The sequence below is a fragment of the Tursiops truncatus genome, chromosome 10 (assembly GCF_011762595.2).
Source record: "Tursiops truncatus isolate mTurTru1 chromosome 10, mTurTru1.mat.Y, whole genome shotgun sequence".
Lineage (NCBI taxonomy): Eukaryota > Metazoa > Chordata > Mammalia > Artiodactyla > Delphinidae > Tursiops > Tursiops truncatus.
In genome coordinates, this window is record NC_047043.1 from 20,531,630 (window position 1) to 20,550,930 (window position 19,301).

Consider the following 19,301-nt stretch of genomic DNA (forward strand, 5'->3'; position numbering starts at 1 on the left):
GCATAGCAACAACAATGTCAGCCAGCGGGGCAGCCCCCAGTTCAGGAACTGTTCATGATGAGAGACTATATACCTGCTGAGCTTATTAATATAGCTGCAATGTTCCAGCCAAAGGCCAAGGAAAGTATCCAGGCATTATTAATGAGCACAGCTATGGGGTACAGGGGGCAATGGTGTTTCTCTGATTGGGCAGGAGGCAGAGAAAATGAGCAACATCCCCACACACCCTGCCCTCTGGCAGCACCTGCATCGTGTGGGGGTTCAAGGTACTCGCTCCTTCATAGATTGAGTCATTCTATCCTACAGAGAGGCTTGGCCCAATTGGGGGGAGGGGGGAGATAGCCCCAGGTATGCGGGATTCTAGAAATCTATAGAGAAGGTACAACAAATTCTTAAGGAGTTAGGAATGAGTCAGGTCATCTATGCCCCTGATCTCTGAAGGCCCTGACTGGGCTACATTCACTGCAGGAGTGAAAACCATGATACTCCAGTCTCCCCCCAGCACCTGGTATGTACACTGATGTCCATGTTGGGTCCAGTCGTGGGACAAGATATTTATATTGGGCGATCCATTGCTAATCTTAGGGGAAACTGACAAACCCTGGGAGCGGGTACAGGCTGTGGGAAAGCCCTGAGACAGAGAGGGAGCTGGAGAAGCCAGTAGGTTATCCCAATCAGCTGTAAAGCTTCTGGTAAAAGTAACCTGGAAGCAAGTGGGGTTTGACCTCATTGCTGCAGGGACTCCACCTGAAAAGATAGACCAACAACCCAATGCTGTGTTGGTCAGCCTGTAAAAAGCCTTAAAACCTGAACCACATTTCAGACCTGCCCCACCTCCTGCCCTTACCTTTCCTGATGTCCCACCTGCTCCAGTGGAGACCTCAGAGACACGGTCTTATTCGTGGTGGGTGCCCCCACATACTGGGCTTAGGATGTGGCCAAGACTGTCTCCAGGAGAGGGCCGTTGCAGGTGAATGGAGGCCCCATGTTGTGCTCACTATTCATTGTCCCCCAGAAGTAAACAAAAGGTGATGGCTCTGGTTGACACTGGAACCTAACGTACTCTAATACACTGTCACCCTCAGGAGTTTCTGGCCCCTCAGTGCCATCGATAGTTACAGATGGCAAACAATTATGGCCAGGAAGGTCCTTTTGACACTGACATTGAGCAATCTCCCCCATGAGAATATGAGGATTTTATCTCTCCAATTTCAGAGCACATACTGGGCACTGATATTCTACAAGGTCAAAATCTGCAAACCTCTATCTGTGACTCCCACTTCCGGTTAATCAAACCAGTACTGAGGGGAAATGCCAACTGGGAGCCAGTAAGTCTACCACCCCCAAGTAGAGTGGTAACTGTGAAGCAATATAAATTGCGTGGGGAGGGGGGTAGTGGTAAGGAACTAGGAGAAACAATCCAAGAACTGCACCAATGTCATATTATTCTGATTATAATCAGCAGTAAGATGAGAAAGACCCCAATCACCACTTTTATTTATCATCATTCCTGACTATTAGACAATTCATTTAGACAAGAAAGTTAACTATTGAAAATGACAGGAGCAACATTATATGATTTTCTTGCCTACTTGAAAACCCTAGGGGAAAAAAAGCTAGAAAATGGAAATGACAGAATTCAATAAGGAAGCTAAATACGAAATTACAATACAAAACTCGATAAGTTTCTACCTATAAAAAACAGTCAGAAAACATAATAAAAAGTCCCTTTTAATATGTCCCTAAAATGTGAGAGACCTTCAAGATGGCGGAAGAGTAAGATGTGGAGATCACCTTCCTCCCCACAAATACATCAGAAATACATCTACATGTGGAACAACTACAGAACACGTACTGAACGCTGGCAGAAAATCCTCAAACTTCCCAAAAGGCAAGAAACTGCCCACGTACCTGGGTAGGGTAAAAGAAAAAAGAATAAACAGAGACAAAAGGACAGGGACGGGACCTGCACCAGTGGGAGGGAGCTGTGAAGGAGGAAAAGTTTCCACACACTAGGAAGCCCCTTCGCGGGCGGAGACTGCGGGTGGCGGAGGGGGGAGCTTCGGTGCCGCGGAAGAGAGCACAGCAACAGGGGTGCGGAGGGCAAATTGGGGAGATTCCCGCACAGAGGATCAGGGCCGACCGGCACTCACCAGCCCGAGAGGCTTGTCTGCTCACCCGCTGGGGCGGGCGGGGGCTGGGAGCTGAGGCTCGGGCTTCGGTCGGAGCGCAGGGAGAGGACTGGGGTTGGCGGCGTGAACACAGCCTGCAGGGGGTTAGTGCGCCACGGCTAGCCGGGAGGGAGTCCGGGGAAAAGTCTAGACCTGCCCAAGAGGCAAGAGACTTTTTCTTACCTCTTTGTTTCCTGGTGCGCGAGGAGAGGGGATTCAGAGCGCTGCTTAAAGGAGCTCCAGAGACGGGCGCGAGCCACGGCTATCAGCACGGACCCGAGAGACGGGCATGATACGCTAAGGCTGCTGCTGCCGCCACCAAGGGGCCTCTGTGCGAGCACAGGTCACTATCCACACCCCCCTTCCGGGAGCCTGTGCAGCCCGCCACAGGGACAACTTCCCTGGGAGAACACACGGCGCCTCAGGCTGGTGCAACGTCCCGCTGGCCTCTGCCGCCGCAGGCTCGCCCCGCATCCGAACCCCTCCCTCCCCCGCGGCCTGAGCCCCCGAATCAGCTGCTGCTTTAACCGCGTCCTGTCTGAGTGAAGAACAGACGCCCTCAGGCGACCTACACACACAGGCAGGGCCAAATCCAAAGCTGAACCCAGGGAGCTGTGGGAACACAGAAGAAAAAGGGAAATTTTTTTCTTTTGTGGAGATTTAATCCGCCTCAGGAGCAGCGGATTAAATCTCCACAATCAACCTGATGTACCTGCATCTGTGGAATACCTGAATAGACAACGAATCATCCCCAAATTGAGGCGGACTTTGGGAGCAATGATATATATATTTTTTTTTCTTTTTTCCCTTTTTGTGAGTGTGTATCTGTATGCTACTGTGTGTGAATTTGTCTGTATAGCTTTGCTTTTACCATTTGTCCTAGGGTTCTGTCAGTCCGTGTATTTTTTTTTTGGTTATTATTATTTTTTTGTATAGTTTTTAGCACTTGTTATCATAGGTGGATTTGTTTTTTGATTTGGTTGCTCTCTTCTTTCTTTTTTTATTTAAAAATTTTATTTTTAATAATTTTTTATTTTAATAACTTGATTTTCTTTCTTTCTTTCTTTCTTTTTTTCTTTCCTTCTTTCTTTCTTGTTTTCTCCCTTTTCTTCTGAGCCGTGTGGCTGACAGAGTCTTGGTGCTCCAGCTGGGTGTCAGGCCTGTGCCTCTGAGGTGAGACAGCCGAGTTCAGGATACTGGTCCACCAGAGACCTCCCGGCCCCATGTAATATCAAACAGTGAAAGCTCTCCCAGAGATCTCCATCTCAACGATAAGACCCAGCTCCACTCAATGACCAGCAAGCTACAGTGCTGGATACCCTATGCCAAACAACTAGCAAGAAAGGAACACAACCCCATCCATTAGTAGAGAGGCTGCTTAAAATTATAATAAGTTCACAGACACCCCAAAACACACAACCAGACGTGGTCCTGCCCACCAGAAATACAAGATCCAGCCTCATCGACCAGAACACAGGCACCAGTCCGCTCCACCAGGAAACCTACACAACCCACTGAACCAACCTTACCCACTGGGGGCAGACACCAAAAACAACGGAAAGTACGAACCTGCAGCCTGTGTAAAGGAGACCCCAAAGACAATAAGTTAAACAAAATGAGAAGACAGAGGAATGCACAGCAGATGAAGGAGCAAAGTAAAAACCCACCTGATCAAACAAATGAAGAGGAAATAGGCAGTCTACCTAAAAAAGAATTCAGAGTAATGATGCTAAAGATGACCCAAAATCTTGGAAATAGAACGAAGAAAATACAAGAAACTTTTAACAAGGACCTAGAAGAACTAAAAAGCAAACAATGGTGAACAACACAATAAATGAAATTAAAAATTCTCTAGAAGGAATCAATAGTAGAATAACTGAGGCAGAATAACTGAGGATAAGATACCTGGAAGATAAAATAGTGAAAATAACTACCACAGAGCAGAATAAAGAAAAAAGATAGAAAAGAATTGAGGACAGTCTCAGAGACCTCTGGGACAACATTAAACGCCCCAACATTCGAATTATAGGGATCCCAGAGGAAGAGAAAAAGAAAGGGACTGAGAAAATATTTGAAGAGATTATAGTTGAAAACGTCCCTAATATGGGAAAGGAAATAGTTAATCAAGTCCAGGAAGCGCAGTGTGTCCCATACAAGATAAATCCAAGGAGAAACATGCCAAGACACATATTAATCCAATTATCAAAAATTAAACACAAAGAAAAAATATTAAAAGCAGCAAGGGAAAAACAACAAATAACATACGAGGGAATCCCCATAAGATTAACAGCTGATCTTTCAGCAGAAACTGAAAGCCAGAAGGGAGTGGCAGGACATATTTAAAGTGATGAAAGGGAAAAACCTACAAGAAAGACTACTCTACCCAGCAAGGATCTCATTCAGATTTGATGGAGAAATTCAAACCTTAACAGACAAGCAAAAGCTAAGACAATTCAGCACCACCAAACCAGCTTTACAGCATTTGCTAAAGGAACTTCTCTAGGCAGGAAACAAAAAGGAAGGAAAAGACCTACAATAACAAACCCAACACAATTAAGAAAATGGTAATAGGAACACACATATCAATAATTACCTTAAATGTAAATGGATTAAATACTCCAACCAAAAGATATAGACTGGCTGAATGGATACAAAAACAAGACCTGTATAAATGCTGTCTACAAGAGAACCAGTTCAGACCTAGGGACACATATAGACTGAAAGTGAGGGGATGGAAAAAGACATTCCATGCAAATGAAAATCATGAGAAACATGGAGTAGCAATTCTCGTATCAGACAAAATAGACTTTAAAATAAAGAGACAAAGAAAGACACTACATAGTGATCAAGAGATCAATCCATGAAGAAGATATAACAATTATAAATATTTATGCACCCAACATAGGAGCACCTCAATACATAAGGCAAATGCTAACACCATAAAAGGAGAAACCAACAGTAACACAATCATAGTAGGGGACTCTAACACCCCACTTTCACCAATGGACAGATCATCCAAAATGAAAATAAATAAGGAAATACAAGCTTTAAATGATACATTAAACAAGATGGACTTAATTGATATTTATAGGACATTCCAACCAAAACACCAGAATACACTTTCTTTTCAAGTGCTCATGGAACATTCTCCAGGATAGACCATATCTTGGGTCACAAATCAAGCCTTGGTAAATTTAAGGAAATTGAAATTGTATCAAGTATCTTTTCCGACCACAACACTATGAGACTAGATATCAATTACAGTAAAAAATCTGTAAAAAGTACAAGCACATGGAGGCTAAACAATACTTAATACCAAGAGATCACTAAAGAAATCAAAGAGGAAATCAAAAAATACTTAGAAACAAATAACAAGGAAAACACAATGACCCAAAATGTATGAGATGCAGCAGACACAGTTTTAAGAGGGAAATTTATAGCAATACAATCCTACCTCAAGAAACAAGAAACATCTCAAATAAACAACCTAACATTACACCTAAAACAATTAGAGAAAGAAGAACAAAAAAACTCCAAAGTTAGCAGAAGGAAAGAAATCATAAAGATCAGATCAGAAATAAATGAAAAAGACATGAAGGAAACAACAGCAAAGATCAATAAAACTAAAAGCTGGTTCTTTGAGAAGATAAAAAACGTTGATAAACCATTAGCCAGACTAATCAAGAAAAAAGGGAGAAGACTCAAATCAATAGAATTAGAAGTGAAGACGGAGAAGTGACAACTGAGACTGCAGAAATACAAAGGATCATGAGAGATTACTACAAGCAACCATATGCCAGTAAAATGGACAACCTGGAAGAAATGGACAAATTCTTAGAAAAGCACAAACTTCTGAGACTAAACCAAGAAGAAACAGAAAATATAAACAGACCAATCGCAAGCACTGAAATTGAGACTGTGATTAAAAATCTTCCAACAAACAAAAGCCCAGGACCAGATGGCTTCACAGGCGAATTCTATCAAACATTTAGAGAAGAGCTGACACCTATCCTTCTCAAACTCTTCAAAATATAGCAGAGGGAGGAACACCCCCAAACGCATTCTGCAAGACCACATCACCCTGATACCAAAACCAGACAGAGATGTCACAAAGAAAGAAAACTACAGGCCAATATCACTGATAAACATAGATGCAAAAATCCTCAACAAAAGACTAGCAAACAGAATCCAGCAGCACATTAAAAGGATCATACCCCATGATCAAATGGGGTTTATCCCAGGAATGCAAGGATTCTTCAATATATGCAAATCAATCAAAGTGATAAACCAAATTAACAAATTGAAGGAGAAAAACCATGTGATCATCTCAGTAGTTGCAGAAAAAAGATTTCGACAAAATCAACACCCATTTATGATAAAGTCTCCAGAAAACAGGCATAGAGGGAACTTAACCTCAACATAATAAAGGCCATATATGACAAACCCACAGCCAACATCGTTCTCAATGGTGAAAAACTGAAACCATTTCCTCTAAGATCAGGAACAAGACGAGGTTGCCCACTCTCACCAATATTATTGAACATAGTTCTGGAAGTTTTAGCAACAGCAATCAGAGAAGAAAAAGAAATAAAAGGAATTCAAATTGGAAAAGAAGTAAAGCTATCACTGTTTGCAGATGACATGATAATATACATAGAGAATCCTAAGGACTCTACCAGAAAACTACTAGAGCTAATCAACAAATTTGGTAAAGCTGCAGGATCCAAAATTAATGCACAGAAATCTCTTGCATTCCTATACATTAATGATGAAAAATCTGAAAGAGAAATTAAGGAAACATTCCCATTTACCACTGCAACAAAAAGAATAAAATACCTAGGAATGAACCTACCAAAGGAGACAAAAGACCTGTATGCAGAAAACTATAAGACACAGATGAAAGAAATTAAAGATGATACAAACAGATGGAGAGATATACCATGTTCTTGGATTGGAAGACTCAACACTGTGAAAATGACTATACTACCCAAAGCAATCTACAGATTCAATGCAATCCCTATCAAACTACCAATGGCATTTTTCACAGAACTAGAACAAAAAATTTCACAATTTGTATGGAAACACAAAAGGCCCTGAATAGCCAAAGCAATCTTGAGAAAGAAAAACGGAGCTGGAGGAATCAGACTCCCTGACTTCAGACTATATTACAAAGCTACAGTAATCAAGACAGTATGGTACTGGCACAAGAACAGAAATACAGATTAATGGAACAGGATAGAAAGCCCAGAGATAAACCCATGCACATATGGTCACCTTATCTTTGATAAAGGAGGCAAGAATATATAATGGAGAAAAGACAGCCTCTTCAATAAGTGGTGCTGGGCGAACTGGACAGCCACATGTAAAAGAATGAAATTAGAACACTCCCTAACACCATACACAAAAATAAACTCAAAGTGAATTAAAGACCTAAGTGTAAGGCCAGACACTATCAAACTCTTAGAAGAAAACATAGGCAGAACACTCTATGACATAAATCATAGCAAGATCCTTTTTGACCCACCTCCTAGAGAAATGGAAATAAAAACAAAAACAAATGGAACCTAATGAAACTTAAAAGCTTTTGCACAGCAAAGGAAACTATAAACAAGATGAAAAGACAACCCTCAGAATGGTAGAAAATATGTGCAAATGAAGCAACTGACAAAGGATTCATCTCCAAAATTTACAAGCGGCTCATGCAGCTCAATACCAAAAAAACCCCAACCCAATCCAAAAATGGGCAGAAGGCCTAAATAGACATTTATCCAAAGAAGATATACAGATTGCCAGCAAACACATGAAAGAATGTTCAATATCACTAATCATTAGAGAAATGCAAATCTAAACTACAGTGAGATATCACCTCACACCAGTCAGAATGGCCATCATCAAAAAATCTACAAACAATAAATGCTGGAGAGGCTGTGGAGAAAAGGGAACCCTCTTGCACTGTTGATGGGAATGTAAATTGATACAGCCACTATGGAGAACAGTATGGAGGTTCCTTAAGAAAGTAAAAATAGAACTACCATATGACCCAGCAATCCCACTACTGGGTATATACCCTGAGAAAACCATAATTCAAAAAGAGTCATGTACCAGAGTGTTCATTGCAGCTCTGTTTACAGTAGCGAGGACATGGACGCAACCTAAGTATCCATCAACAGATGAATGGATAAAGGTGATGTGGAACATATATAAAATAGAATATTACTCAGCCATAAAAAGAAATGAAATTGAGTTATTTGTAGTGAGGTGGATGGACCTAGAGTCTTGTCATACAGAGTGAAGTAAGTCAGAAAGAGAAAAACAAATACTGTATGCTAACACATATATATGGAATCTTAAAAAAAAAAAAAAAGGTTATGAAGTACCTAGGGACAAGACAGGAATAAAGACACAGACATAGAGAATGGACTTGAGGACACGGTGAGGGGGAACGGTAAGCTGGGACGAAATGAGAGAGTGGCATAGACTTATCTACACTACCAAATGTGAAACAGATAGCTAGTGGGAAGAATCCGCATAGCACAGGGAGATAAGCTCGGTGCTTTGTGACCACCTAGAGGGGTGGGATAGGGAGGGTTGGAGGGAGATGCAAAAGGGAGGAGATATGGGGATATATGTATACGTATAGCTGATTCACTTTGTTTTAAAGCAGAAACTAACACACCACTGTAAAGCAATTATAGTCCAATACAGATATTAAAAAAAAAAATTGACATACAAGACTGTTTAAGTTTAGAAACAACATTGGAATTACATTTATTCAGACCAAAACTATACCCTCTCAAAGTTGCAGAAGTGCAGTGAATGCAGCATAGCTGAACAAGGGACAAGCTTATTCCTGGAACCAAAATTCCCAATTCTGAAAGAGTGTGATGCCTAGGACCTTTGGGCGACCTCACACTCCCTGTATTCAGCAAAACAGGCATGTTATTTCTTCTTCTAACACCACCAGCAGAAACGAAGATTGCAGAAGCACTGTGACTTGTGGAGGCAGATTCTCACTTTCTTTTTAGTTTTCAAGACATCCCTTACAGGCTGAGATGCAGTCTCTTAATTTCTTTTCATGGATCTCGGCTCAATGCTTATGTAACAGCTTGGCCTTTTGACAGAAATTAGGCTCTGTGCTGGGACAAGTTGCTAGTTGTATCAGGAGTCTTAAACTTTGAAATCCCCAAATATATTATTTTAAAGGTCTTGAGTGCTCGTTCAGATGATAAATTATGACATTTATACAGAAACCAATACGAATTCAAATGTAGGAGATCCAGAGTGGTTAGAGCCTAGGGGGGTTTATGGAGACAAGGTAGTAGAAAGAATTCTGGAAAGAACGTTGGAAGACCTTTAATGTCAAGGAGCCCAGACTGTACTTGGTAATTGTGCAAAGTCCTAATGGATTAGAAAGCAGGGCAATAGTATAAAAGTGGTGCTTCTAGGCCATAGATGATATGAGAAATTGAAGACGAAATTAGTTTTAAAAAATTTGCATATGTAGTGAAGAATATTGAGAAAGCATCACAACAAATTAGTAGTACAGTAATTATCTGAGTGATAGAATTATCAATGCTTTTTATTTTACCCATCTGTGTTACTTAATTTTATTGATAACACATATGTGTTGCTTTGCATTAAAGAAGGCCTAAATATTTAGGCCTTCTTTAATGCAAACAATGTAAATGTTTATTTTATAATGAAAAAATTCAAATACAAGAAAGAATATTAAAATGAATCCCACATACACGTCACCCAGATTAAACAATGATCAAGATTTTGCCATATTTGCCCCCTCTCTCCCTTTTTCCTTTCTTTCCTTTCATTCCTTTACCAGTATCTTACCCCTGCTGGTTCTTGTGTCTTCCTGACCTGACCCATTAGTTCTTGATAGCTTCCTTGCTTTCCAGCAGCAAGATGTCCCAGACTCCTCTTAATTTCCTGCCACAGGCCTGAAATCAGCCTGTCTTTCAAGGTGCTCTGTTTCCTTTCAGCGGGTGAAAAATTATTTTAAGAAATAAAGGTATAAGCTAACAACAACAACAAGATGCCCCTAAAATAAAAAGAAGGGCACCTGGATATAAACTCCATGAAATATGTGTAAAAGCTCTAAGGAAAATTATAAAGTTTTATAAGACATACACAAAAGGTTTGAAAAAGTCAAGGCACATGTCACCCTAAACACGTATTCACGTTGTTTACAAATATTTTATTCTGTATAAGCTTTTAGTTTAACTCAAATAGGATTTCATTACAATGGGAAAAGGATTAAGAAATGCATATGAAGAAAGAGAACGCATAGGTTGATTCTGAAAAGTACAAAAGGCAACTTACACCATTTGACAAAAAGTACTCACATTATGGTAGTCTTTAAAACCAGGAGGAAGAAAAACGTCAAAAAGATACCACCAAACATGAAATGATGCCTCACCTCACTATTAAAAACATGGAAATTCAATCAGGCTAATAACTTGAATAGCAGTGAGTCACCTTCACTTGCTCAGGTAGTAGATAAGAACCATGTTTGACCACAGGACAGGGTTTTTAAAACAGGCAAGTATAAGCAAATACTATTCAGCATCAGGGAAACTGAGAACAAATAATCCTAACAATGTGTCAATTCTGATGCATTGTTTTCAGGATCATTCTCTTCTGACTACTGTTGATGGACAGTGAGTGGACATGCGATTCACACTGGGCCAGATCCATTTCTTTGGAAATTTAAACTTGGGTTAAGGAAGGCGGTCTCTCTCAAAACAAGCTGAGGCTGAAATCTACAAAACTGAGCAGCTGTAGGGGCCCCCGGGTTCAAATGCCCTTGAGCAAGACCCCACATGATAGCCTTCTGCTTTCTGAGTGGTTGATGCCAGTAGGAGTACTATGCAATCAGAGTTGACCTGAGATATCTTATTTGCATTCGTTTGCCTCTTGCTTTTATTCCAATCAGAAATTGTTTATTCAATACCTCATTTGAATACACAGTATATAAATAAGCTCTGTGGCTTCACAGCCTGCCATCCTTCTTTTCTCAAGGTAGATAATGGCTGTGTCTCCTATCTCCCAGTCTTTCTCTAAGTTTACTGTCATGTCCAAGAAAGGCTCCAAGAAGCTATCCTCAAGATGAAAAGAAAGGCAAGAAGCACCAGAGATGTCACAGACAGTGCCGCGGTTTGCCCCAACCCTCGCATCTCTATGGAAGCCATGTGAATACTGAACTCGTTTGTGACCTTTGAGTACATCACCGGTGAGTCAACCTACTTGGCTCATTACAACAGACTCTTTACTATCCTCTACAGCAGCGGTCCCCAACCTTTTTGGCACCAGGGACCGGTTTCAAGGAAGACAATTTTTCCATGGACGGTGGTGGGGGGAGGGGTGGTTTCAGGATGATTCAAGTGCGTTACCTTTATCGTGCACTTTATTTCTATTATTACATTGAAATATATAATGAAATAATTATACAACCCACCATAATGCAGAATCAGTGGGAGCCCTGAGCTTGTTTTCACTTGTCACTCACTGATAGGGTTTTGATATGAGTCTGCAAGCAATTGACTTATTATGGTCTCTGTGCAGTGAAACCTCTCTGCTAATGATGATCTGTATTTGCAGCCGTTCCCCAGCGCTGGCATCACCGCCTCAGCTCCTCCTCAGATCATCAGGCATTAGATTCCCATAAGGAGTGCGCAATCTAGATCTCTCGAATGCGTAGTTCAGAGTACGGTGCATGCTCCTATGAGAATCTAACGACACTGCTGATCTGACAGGAGGCGGAGCTCAGGCGGTAATGCGAGTGATGGGGAGCAGCTGTAAATACAGATGAAGCTTCGCTTGCTTGCCCGCCACTCGCCTCCTGCTGTGTGGCCCGGTTCCTAACAGGCCATGACCCGTACCGGTCCACGGTCCAGGGCTTGGGGACCCCTGCTCTACAGGGAATTCCAGAGAACTAATGCCTGTTGATGACTGGGGAACCAGCCAAGCACGCTGTGTGCAAGGCACTATGCCTCGTCACCAAGTACAACAGCTACAAGAGAGCATTTTTTAGGACACCAACATCTGAAACCAGAGGCTCTTTTCAGAGCCACTCACACTTTCAGTTTATGAGCGATAGTCTATTGAGATTTCATTTGTTATGGATTTGGGACTCTTTGATTTAAAAAAAATGTGTTTTTTTTTTTCAATAAGCTTTCTAACTTGGAACAATTTTAGATTTACATAAAAGTTGTAAAAGTAGTTCCCATATACCTCACCATTTCCTCTGTTGTCAACATTTATGCATTTGTCACAACCTAGGAAATAACACTGGTACTTTACTGTGAATTAAACTCTAAACTTTGGGTTTCATTAGATTTTCCCTAATGCTCTTTGTCTGTTCCAGGATCCAATCCAAAATACAGTTGACTCTTGAACAACTCGGGGTTTGAACTGTGCGCGTATACTTATACGCAGATACTTTTCAATAGTAAATACTACAGTGCTATACAGTCTGTGGTTGAATATGTGGATGTGGAAGAACCTTGAATATGGAATCCGACTATAAGGAATATGCTGATTAAACCCGTGTCATGTTGTACTTGACATTTTCTTGTAATGTCTCCTTAACTGCTCTGGGCTGACAGTTTCTCAGAATTTCCTTGTTTTCGATGAACTTGATAATTTTGAGGACTCATATTCTTTAGAATGTTCCTAACTTGTATTTGTCTGACGTTTTTCTCATGTTTAGACTGAGATTATGTGTTGCTGGGAGGAAGACCAGAGAAGTGAATTGCCCTTCTCAACACATCATATTAATGGCACATGCAAACCACGTGGTTTATCACTGATGATCTTAACACTGATCATTTGCGGTAGTGTTTGCCCGTTTTCTCTACTGTAAAGTTACTCCTGTTTTCCCCTGCCTTTCCATACTCCACTTTGGTAAGTCTGGGGAGTTAAGTTCCAGCTGCTTGATGGGGGAACATCTATATAAATGATTGGAAATTCTTCTGTTTAGAAGATTTTTCACATATCCCTCATTTAGTCAATCACTTACATCAGCATTCTCAGATTTTAAATTTTCACATTTTAGTTTTTAGTGCCATGTTCTAAACATAATCTAATTTTGTTCAATATATCTGTACAATTTCCTTTCAGTTTTCGAAATTTTCCCGTCCTTCTGTGCCCTTCTTAATCACATGCCTTATCTATGTACATTAATTCAAAACATGGTTGGCTTTTTCGTAACTCGATTGCTCAACATATTACGTAGTTTACTTTCATCTTTTAATTTCTTACAGAACTCTATACTTCGTGCCTGCTTCTGTATGTCTTATGTGTTTAGCTCTCACGTGTCTAACAATGACTTTAAAAGAGTAACCAGCGACACTTTCTCCTTGAGATAAGGCAAACTGCTGAATTTTCTGTAACTTTATGACAGCCTACCTGTTCATTTGCTTTCCAATTTTTCTTGGTGTTTATAATACAGATCAAATGAAACCATTTGAAAGATCTGACAAAAACTCCCTAATAATTCCAATTATGGTATACCATGTCACATTCCTACCTCTAGTGAGACACTAGTATCCCTCCCCCACATGTGCCACTTAGGTTTTTGATGGACATTACATTTAAGAAACATTTTCTAAGCACGTGTTAAACCACAGGCATCGCGAATACTTATCAAAATGAGCCTTAAAAGGGTATTAGAATGCTGAAGCTTTGCTCTTTTTCTCTCACCCGATAGGCATCTTGAAGGCCCATGAACTTGCCCTTCAGTAATAAAAAAAAAAGCTGCAAAGAACCTCACGTGCTAGAATCAACATGATAAAGTTACGATTAACGGATCTTTCCGGCTGCCTACTTTTGGAATACGTCACAATTACAGACCCAGACAGCCCAGGCACAGCCCTCAATGATCATTTAAGTGGCTCTGAAAAGAGCCTTTGGTATCTTCCTTCACCAGACGTTTAGATTGCTCAACGGTAACCTCCACTTGGATTACTTGCCCTACACTTTGTGATGGTGGCTCTCGGTCTTCCTGGGCAGCAGCACGGCGTGGATGTTCGTCAAAACGCCACCCTGAGTGATAGTCACACCACCCAGCAAATTGTTGAGCTCCTCATCATTACGGACTGCTAGCTGCAAGTGGCACGGGATAATGCGCGTCTTCTTGTCACAGCAGACATTGCCCGCCAACTCCAAGATTTGAGCCGTTATGGACTCTAACACCGCTGCCAAATACACAGGCAAACCAGCCGCAAGGCGCTCGGCATAGTTACCCTTGCAGAGCAGACGATAGATCCGACCAACCGGAAACTGCAAGCCTGCTCTGGATGAGCGAGATTTACCTTTACCGTGGGCTTTACCACCTTGTTTACCACGCCCACACATATCTTTAACAAGAAACCGCGACGCCAATACGGTGATCTGTAACACCTACGACTGGGCACATTTATAGTCTGACGGTAGGGTGTGCTTTGCTTTCTGATTGGCTGATGGCCATCTATCCAATCAGAAATGCTCACGGGAATCACCTCATTTACATACACGAGAGTCCCAGATATCCAATCAGATACTGGCCTCTCCACACGTCACTTGAGTGCTGCCCCTATAAATACCACCCTTTCCGCCTAGCGTCTGTCTTCGTTTCCTTGGCGTTGGTGGGAGCTGTTAGAACTGTTAACGGTATAGAGCTTAACATTAGCTATGCCAGATCAGGCTTCAAGAAGTATTGCTGTTTCTAAGAAAGGATTTAAGAAAGCCATAACAAAGACTCAAAGGAAAGAAGAAAGAAAGCATAAGAGATGCAGGAAAGAGAGTTATTCGATTTATATCTACAAAGTGTTGAAGCAAGTACACCCAGACACCGGTATCTCATCGAAAGCCATGAGTATTATGAATTCCTTCGTTGCTGATGTTTTCGAGCGTATTGCAAACGAGGCCTCCCGCTTGGCTCACTACAATAAGCGATCGACTATTACGTCCAGGGAGATTCAAACGGCCGTGCGCCTGTTGCTGCCAGGAGAGCTGGCTAAGCACGCTGTGTCCGAGGGCACGAAGGCTGTAGCGAAGTACACTACCTCCCTGTAAACTTGCAAAGTGTAAGCAGGCTCCAGTTACAACCCAAAGGCTCTTTTCAGAGCCAGTCATGTTTCTGAAAGAGCTGTGGACTCAACGTAAGTAGGATACTTACGTTATAAACTTTACTACTTAGCTGCCGTTTGTAATTTAGTGACTGACTTTCTATTGTATAGAAGCCCCCATGAGGCTCCAACGGTCTTCAGAAATCAACTGCATCAAAAGAAATTCTTCAGAATGCTTTTTACAGGAAAGTTTATGGTTAATACATACAGAAAGTGTTCTTAGAGTGAAGGAGCTGTAAAGTATAAAAGACGCATTTGTCTCTATAAATGACTGAAAATTCTATAAAGGGCCTGAAGGTGTGGAGAGATCTTGTAAAGTACATTATCCTGGTTTTTTTCTACTTCTGTATCTGAAAAGTTTGGATTCTGTAGGCCAGCGAAGTTGTTTCAAAGCTCGAGTGGTTTGAGGTCCTCAACTTGGGGTCCTTTTGCCCTGGTGACCTACGTTGTCCAGGACACGTTGATCTGGGATGGGGGAATATTGCTCTCTGTCTCACCGGAAGCCAGCAATCTGGCTAACCACAATTGACTAGAAAACAGTAACTCAAACTCCTTTTTTGGTTTTTTCTATAAATAACGGTGTGATCATTTGTGGGTGTTTTGTATGATGAATCATTTAAATAGGTGTTGGTGTCCTGTATTACTGAACTACCTGGACTCCACTCAGCAGATAAGCATTAAACATCAGTGGTAACAATCATGGATCAGAGCCCAGGCTCCAAGGCCCTGCAGTCTCACTGCTCTTCTCCCGACCCTGGCATTACACCCTCATGCTGGTCACAGTTCCAAGTGTTCACTCAGGTCAAAGTAGTGGTAGGAAGACAGTCTATCTCCCTGGGTTTCCAATTGAGAGCAAATGAGGAGGACTTCCTCTCAAGTCCCTTCTCTAGAATTGAGCTTAGTCCCACATGCTGCTTGAGTCATTCATCTGCAGGGAAATTGGGACAATGTGATTGATGTGGACCAGTTTACTTAATATGTGTGGCACATTTATTACATTTAGCTCTAGGTGTTTTGTTTTCATTTCCATAAATAGTGTATTTCCCAATTCATATCTTCCAGCATCTTGTTTTATATGAAAGTACTGATTTTTGTACATTTTTATATCTTATTATATCTTACTGAATTGACTAATTTTTGCATTGGCTTTCTGATATAATTCTGTTGGGTTTTACATGTTTGCAATGATGTCTGAAAATAGTAAACATTTCACTGCTTCCTTTCAATTTAGTTCACTTCTAATTCCTTTCACCTGATTTCAGTGCCGCACACCTTCATATCAATGTTAAATAGGGTGGCTATTCTTGTTTTATCCTTCACTTTGCTGAAGATCTACATTATTCCTCATTAGCTATATCATACAATGACGAAGAATTCTATGTCTGCTTTATTGAGAATTGTTACGAATGCATGTTGAAATTTATAAAATGCCTTTTGAGCATCTCTGAAGAATGAGCATAGGCCTTCCCTCTTTATGTATATTATGATGAGTTATTTAAATAAACTTCTTAATAGTCACCTTTGCATTTTTTTATATAACCCCCTGCTTGGGCATCGTATGTTACTCATTTAATGTTCTGTTGAACTCTGGTTGCCAATGGATCATTTACAATTTATACTTCAATATTATAAATTAAATTGATCTCTTTTCCCTTTTTTGTGTGTGCACTGATGTTCAGGTTCTGGTACAAATTTTTATTCAATTCATAAAAATAATATGGAGGATAGATGTCCTTTTAATACTCTGGAAGTGTTTGAACAGCATTGGAATTCCCTTTTCTTTAAAACTTTGGTAAACTTCCTTTTTAAAACAATTTGTACTTGGTGCCCTTTTTCAGATGACAGTTCTTTGACAATTATCTTTATTTTTCTTTAATGAATTTTTTCTATTTAGAGTTGCTAATAATTTGTAATAAGTTTTGGTAAATTATATTTTTCAAGACAATTTTTTAAAGATATTCTCTTAGAGATCAGCAAATTGGTCTCTAATGATTTTAACCTCCGCTGTCTTTGTAACTACAGCTCCTTTATTATTCTAAATTTTGTACTTGTGTCTTCTGATTTTTCACAAACCACAATGGTTATTGGTTAATCTTTTATTTTGTAAGTGTGTTTATTTATTTGCTATTTCTTTACTCTTGCATTTAGTTTTACTGTTTTCTTTTTCCTAATTATTTTTTCCCGTTTTCCATTATTTAGCCTTTCTGCTTCCACTAGTTCACTTTATTTTTGTTTTTCCTAGCTTCTTTAGTGGGATGCTAACTTTATAGCGACAGTCTTTACATTGCACAGTTTTGATATAAATGAATTTCAGTTACCATAGTTTAGTTAAATAATACCACTTGCCCAAAAACACAGTTCGAAGGTCATTGCATGGTGAGTCATTGCATAAACTACAAAATTCACTGCTCGCTTTTACTTCACAAGTCACTGCACAAATAACACATACACACTGTGATCAGTGACCTAATCGTGTCACTTATTTTAAAATTCGTTGGCCAAAATTTGTTGGCATGGTTACTGCACATGTTATTCAGTTTATTCAAAAAGAGAAAGCATGTAGTTTAGTTGCCTCCTTGTCTTCCAGTGATAAACTCACACGACAAAAATCAATAGTCAAGAGGGATTTGGCCAAGAAGATGAAAGTACAGCAAGACAAGAGAAAGTAATAACCCTGGAAGCAGAATTTGAATCGAAGGTAAACAGAGTTATTGAAGTAACAGTTGACTGGGGAAATGTTGACACTGTTGCTATGAAGAGACTAGCTATGCAAACCAGAGGAACTTAGTAAAGGCCAACTGATATAAATGTAGAAAATGGTTGTGATGAAAAGGAAGAAGTTCCAAAGAAAGTGACACTGGCAAAATACTTCAGATTAAACGAATTCTCAGAGATATTTCATGCCATTAAAAATGCAAAGGATGAAATATTGGAAGCTAATCCAAACTTAGAAAGAAACATGACAATTCCCCAAGGACACTCACTCTGTATCATAAGTTGCATGATAAGAAAAAAAATCAAGCACGATTCAACTATTTTTGGTAAGTTTTTAAAAAAGAAATGACACTAATTCTCATTGTTTTAATATTTAAAATTACAATGTCCTTAATATTAGTTTTTCACTTCCCTTTATATTTATGATAGATGGTGAGTTTTTAATGTTTTGATAAAAAATTTTAAAGATCATGGAACAATCATGACTTTTCCCATTGATTATTAAGACTGCCTTGCATAGTCACTTATAAGATTTCACATTACCTGAAGGACTGCCTGCATTTACACTTTCTAATTTATTAATGTAAGCAGCATTTAAATCTATCATTTTTCCTTTGGGCCATGCTTCACTCTATTCCCACAAGTTCTGTATATATTCTGAATTTTCATTAATGTGAGAGAGGTGCTAGGAAAAGCAGATTCCTTCACTTCCTATTAGGAACCTGGAAATCACTGTTATCGACCAGCAAAGCAGCTGGTCAAACTCTCCTTCCATCAGAGATGCAGACCAAATGCAGACCAAGGACCCAGCTTTACGGAACTTGGAGGGACAAACACAGGACGTTGGGATAGGTTTGCAACCTTCAAAGACTTTAATGATGTCAGAGAAATAAGAGTAAACTTTTAATCCAAGACAATTCATGAAAGCAGAGAAAACACAGGTTTTTTTGTTTTTAGGTTAAAGTGCTTAAGAAAGGTGCTGTTTGTCCACCCACATCTCAATCCCTAAGTCATAAAGGACTGGCAAGACAGAATTTTCTGAGAAAAGGGCCACAGCAAAGTTAGGACTCTGCTTTAAATATGATAAGGTTTGGTTTGGGAACTGGGGAAAGCAGATCCTTTAGGTGCTACCCTCCCTAAGCTACATCTGGCTGTTAACTTCACCCTAAAATCATTGCAATGGTTACGCATTGGGATTTGCCATGGAAGCAGGGGAGATATTTGCTGTCTTTCCCTGATTCTAGGCTGTGGTTTTGTTGTGCCACAGAACAGAGAACATAATGGATGCCAGTAA

The 19,301-nt window shown here is 40.2% G+C and overlaps 2 protein-coding genes across 2 annotated transcripts; one reads left to right on the forward strand and one right to left on the reverse strand.

The window, feature by feature from the left end:
* Positions 1–14,004: 14,004 nt before the first annotated feature.
* Positions 14,005–14,571, reverse strand: LOC101321822 (histone H2A type 1-A). The gene has a single exon (XM_004326489.2). The coding sequence runs from the start codon at positions 14,538–14,540 to the stop codon at positions 14,157–14,159; it is 384 nt and encodes a 127-aa protein (XP_004326537.1). The 5' UTR covers positions 14,541–14,571; the 3' UTR covers positions 14,005–14,156.
* A 217-nt stretch (positions 14,572–14,788) lies between these two features.
* On the forward strand, positions 14,789–15,505 carry LOC101321546 (histone H2B type 1-A). The gene has a single exon (XM_004326488.2). The coding sequence runs from the start codon at positions 14,856–14,858 to the stop codon at positions 15,237–15,239; it is 384 nt and encodes a 127-aa protein (XP_004326536.1). The 5' UTR covers positions 14,789–14,855; the 3' UTR covers positions 15,240–15,505.
* The last annotated feature ends 3,796 nt before the right edge of the window (positions 15,506–19,301 follow it).

Excerpts from the sequence above, each read along its gene's own strand:
- LOC101321822 (XM_004326489.2), bottom strand. The coding sequence starts at position 14,540 with ATGTGTGGGCGTGGTAAACAAGGTGGTAAAGCCCACGGTAAAGGTAAA.
- LOC101321546 (XM_004326488.2), top strand. The coding sequence starts at position 14,856 with ATGCCAGATCAGGCTTCAAGAAGTATTGCTGTTTCTAAGAAAGGATTT.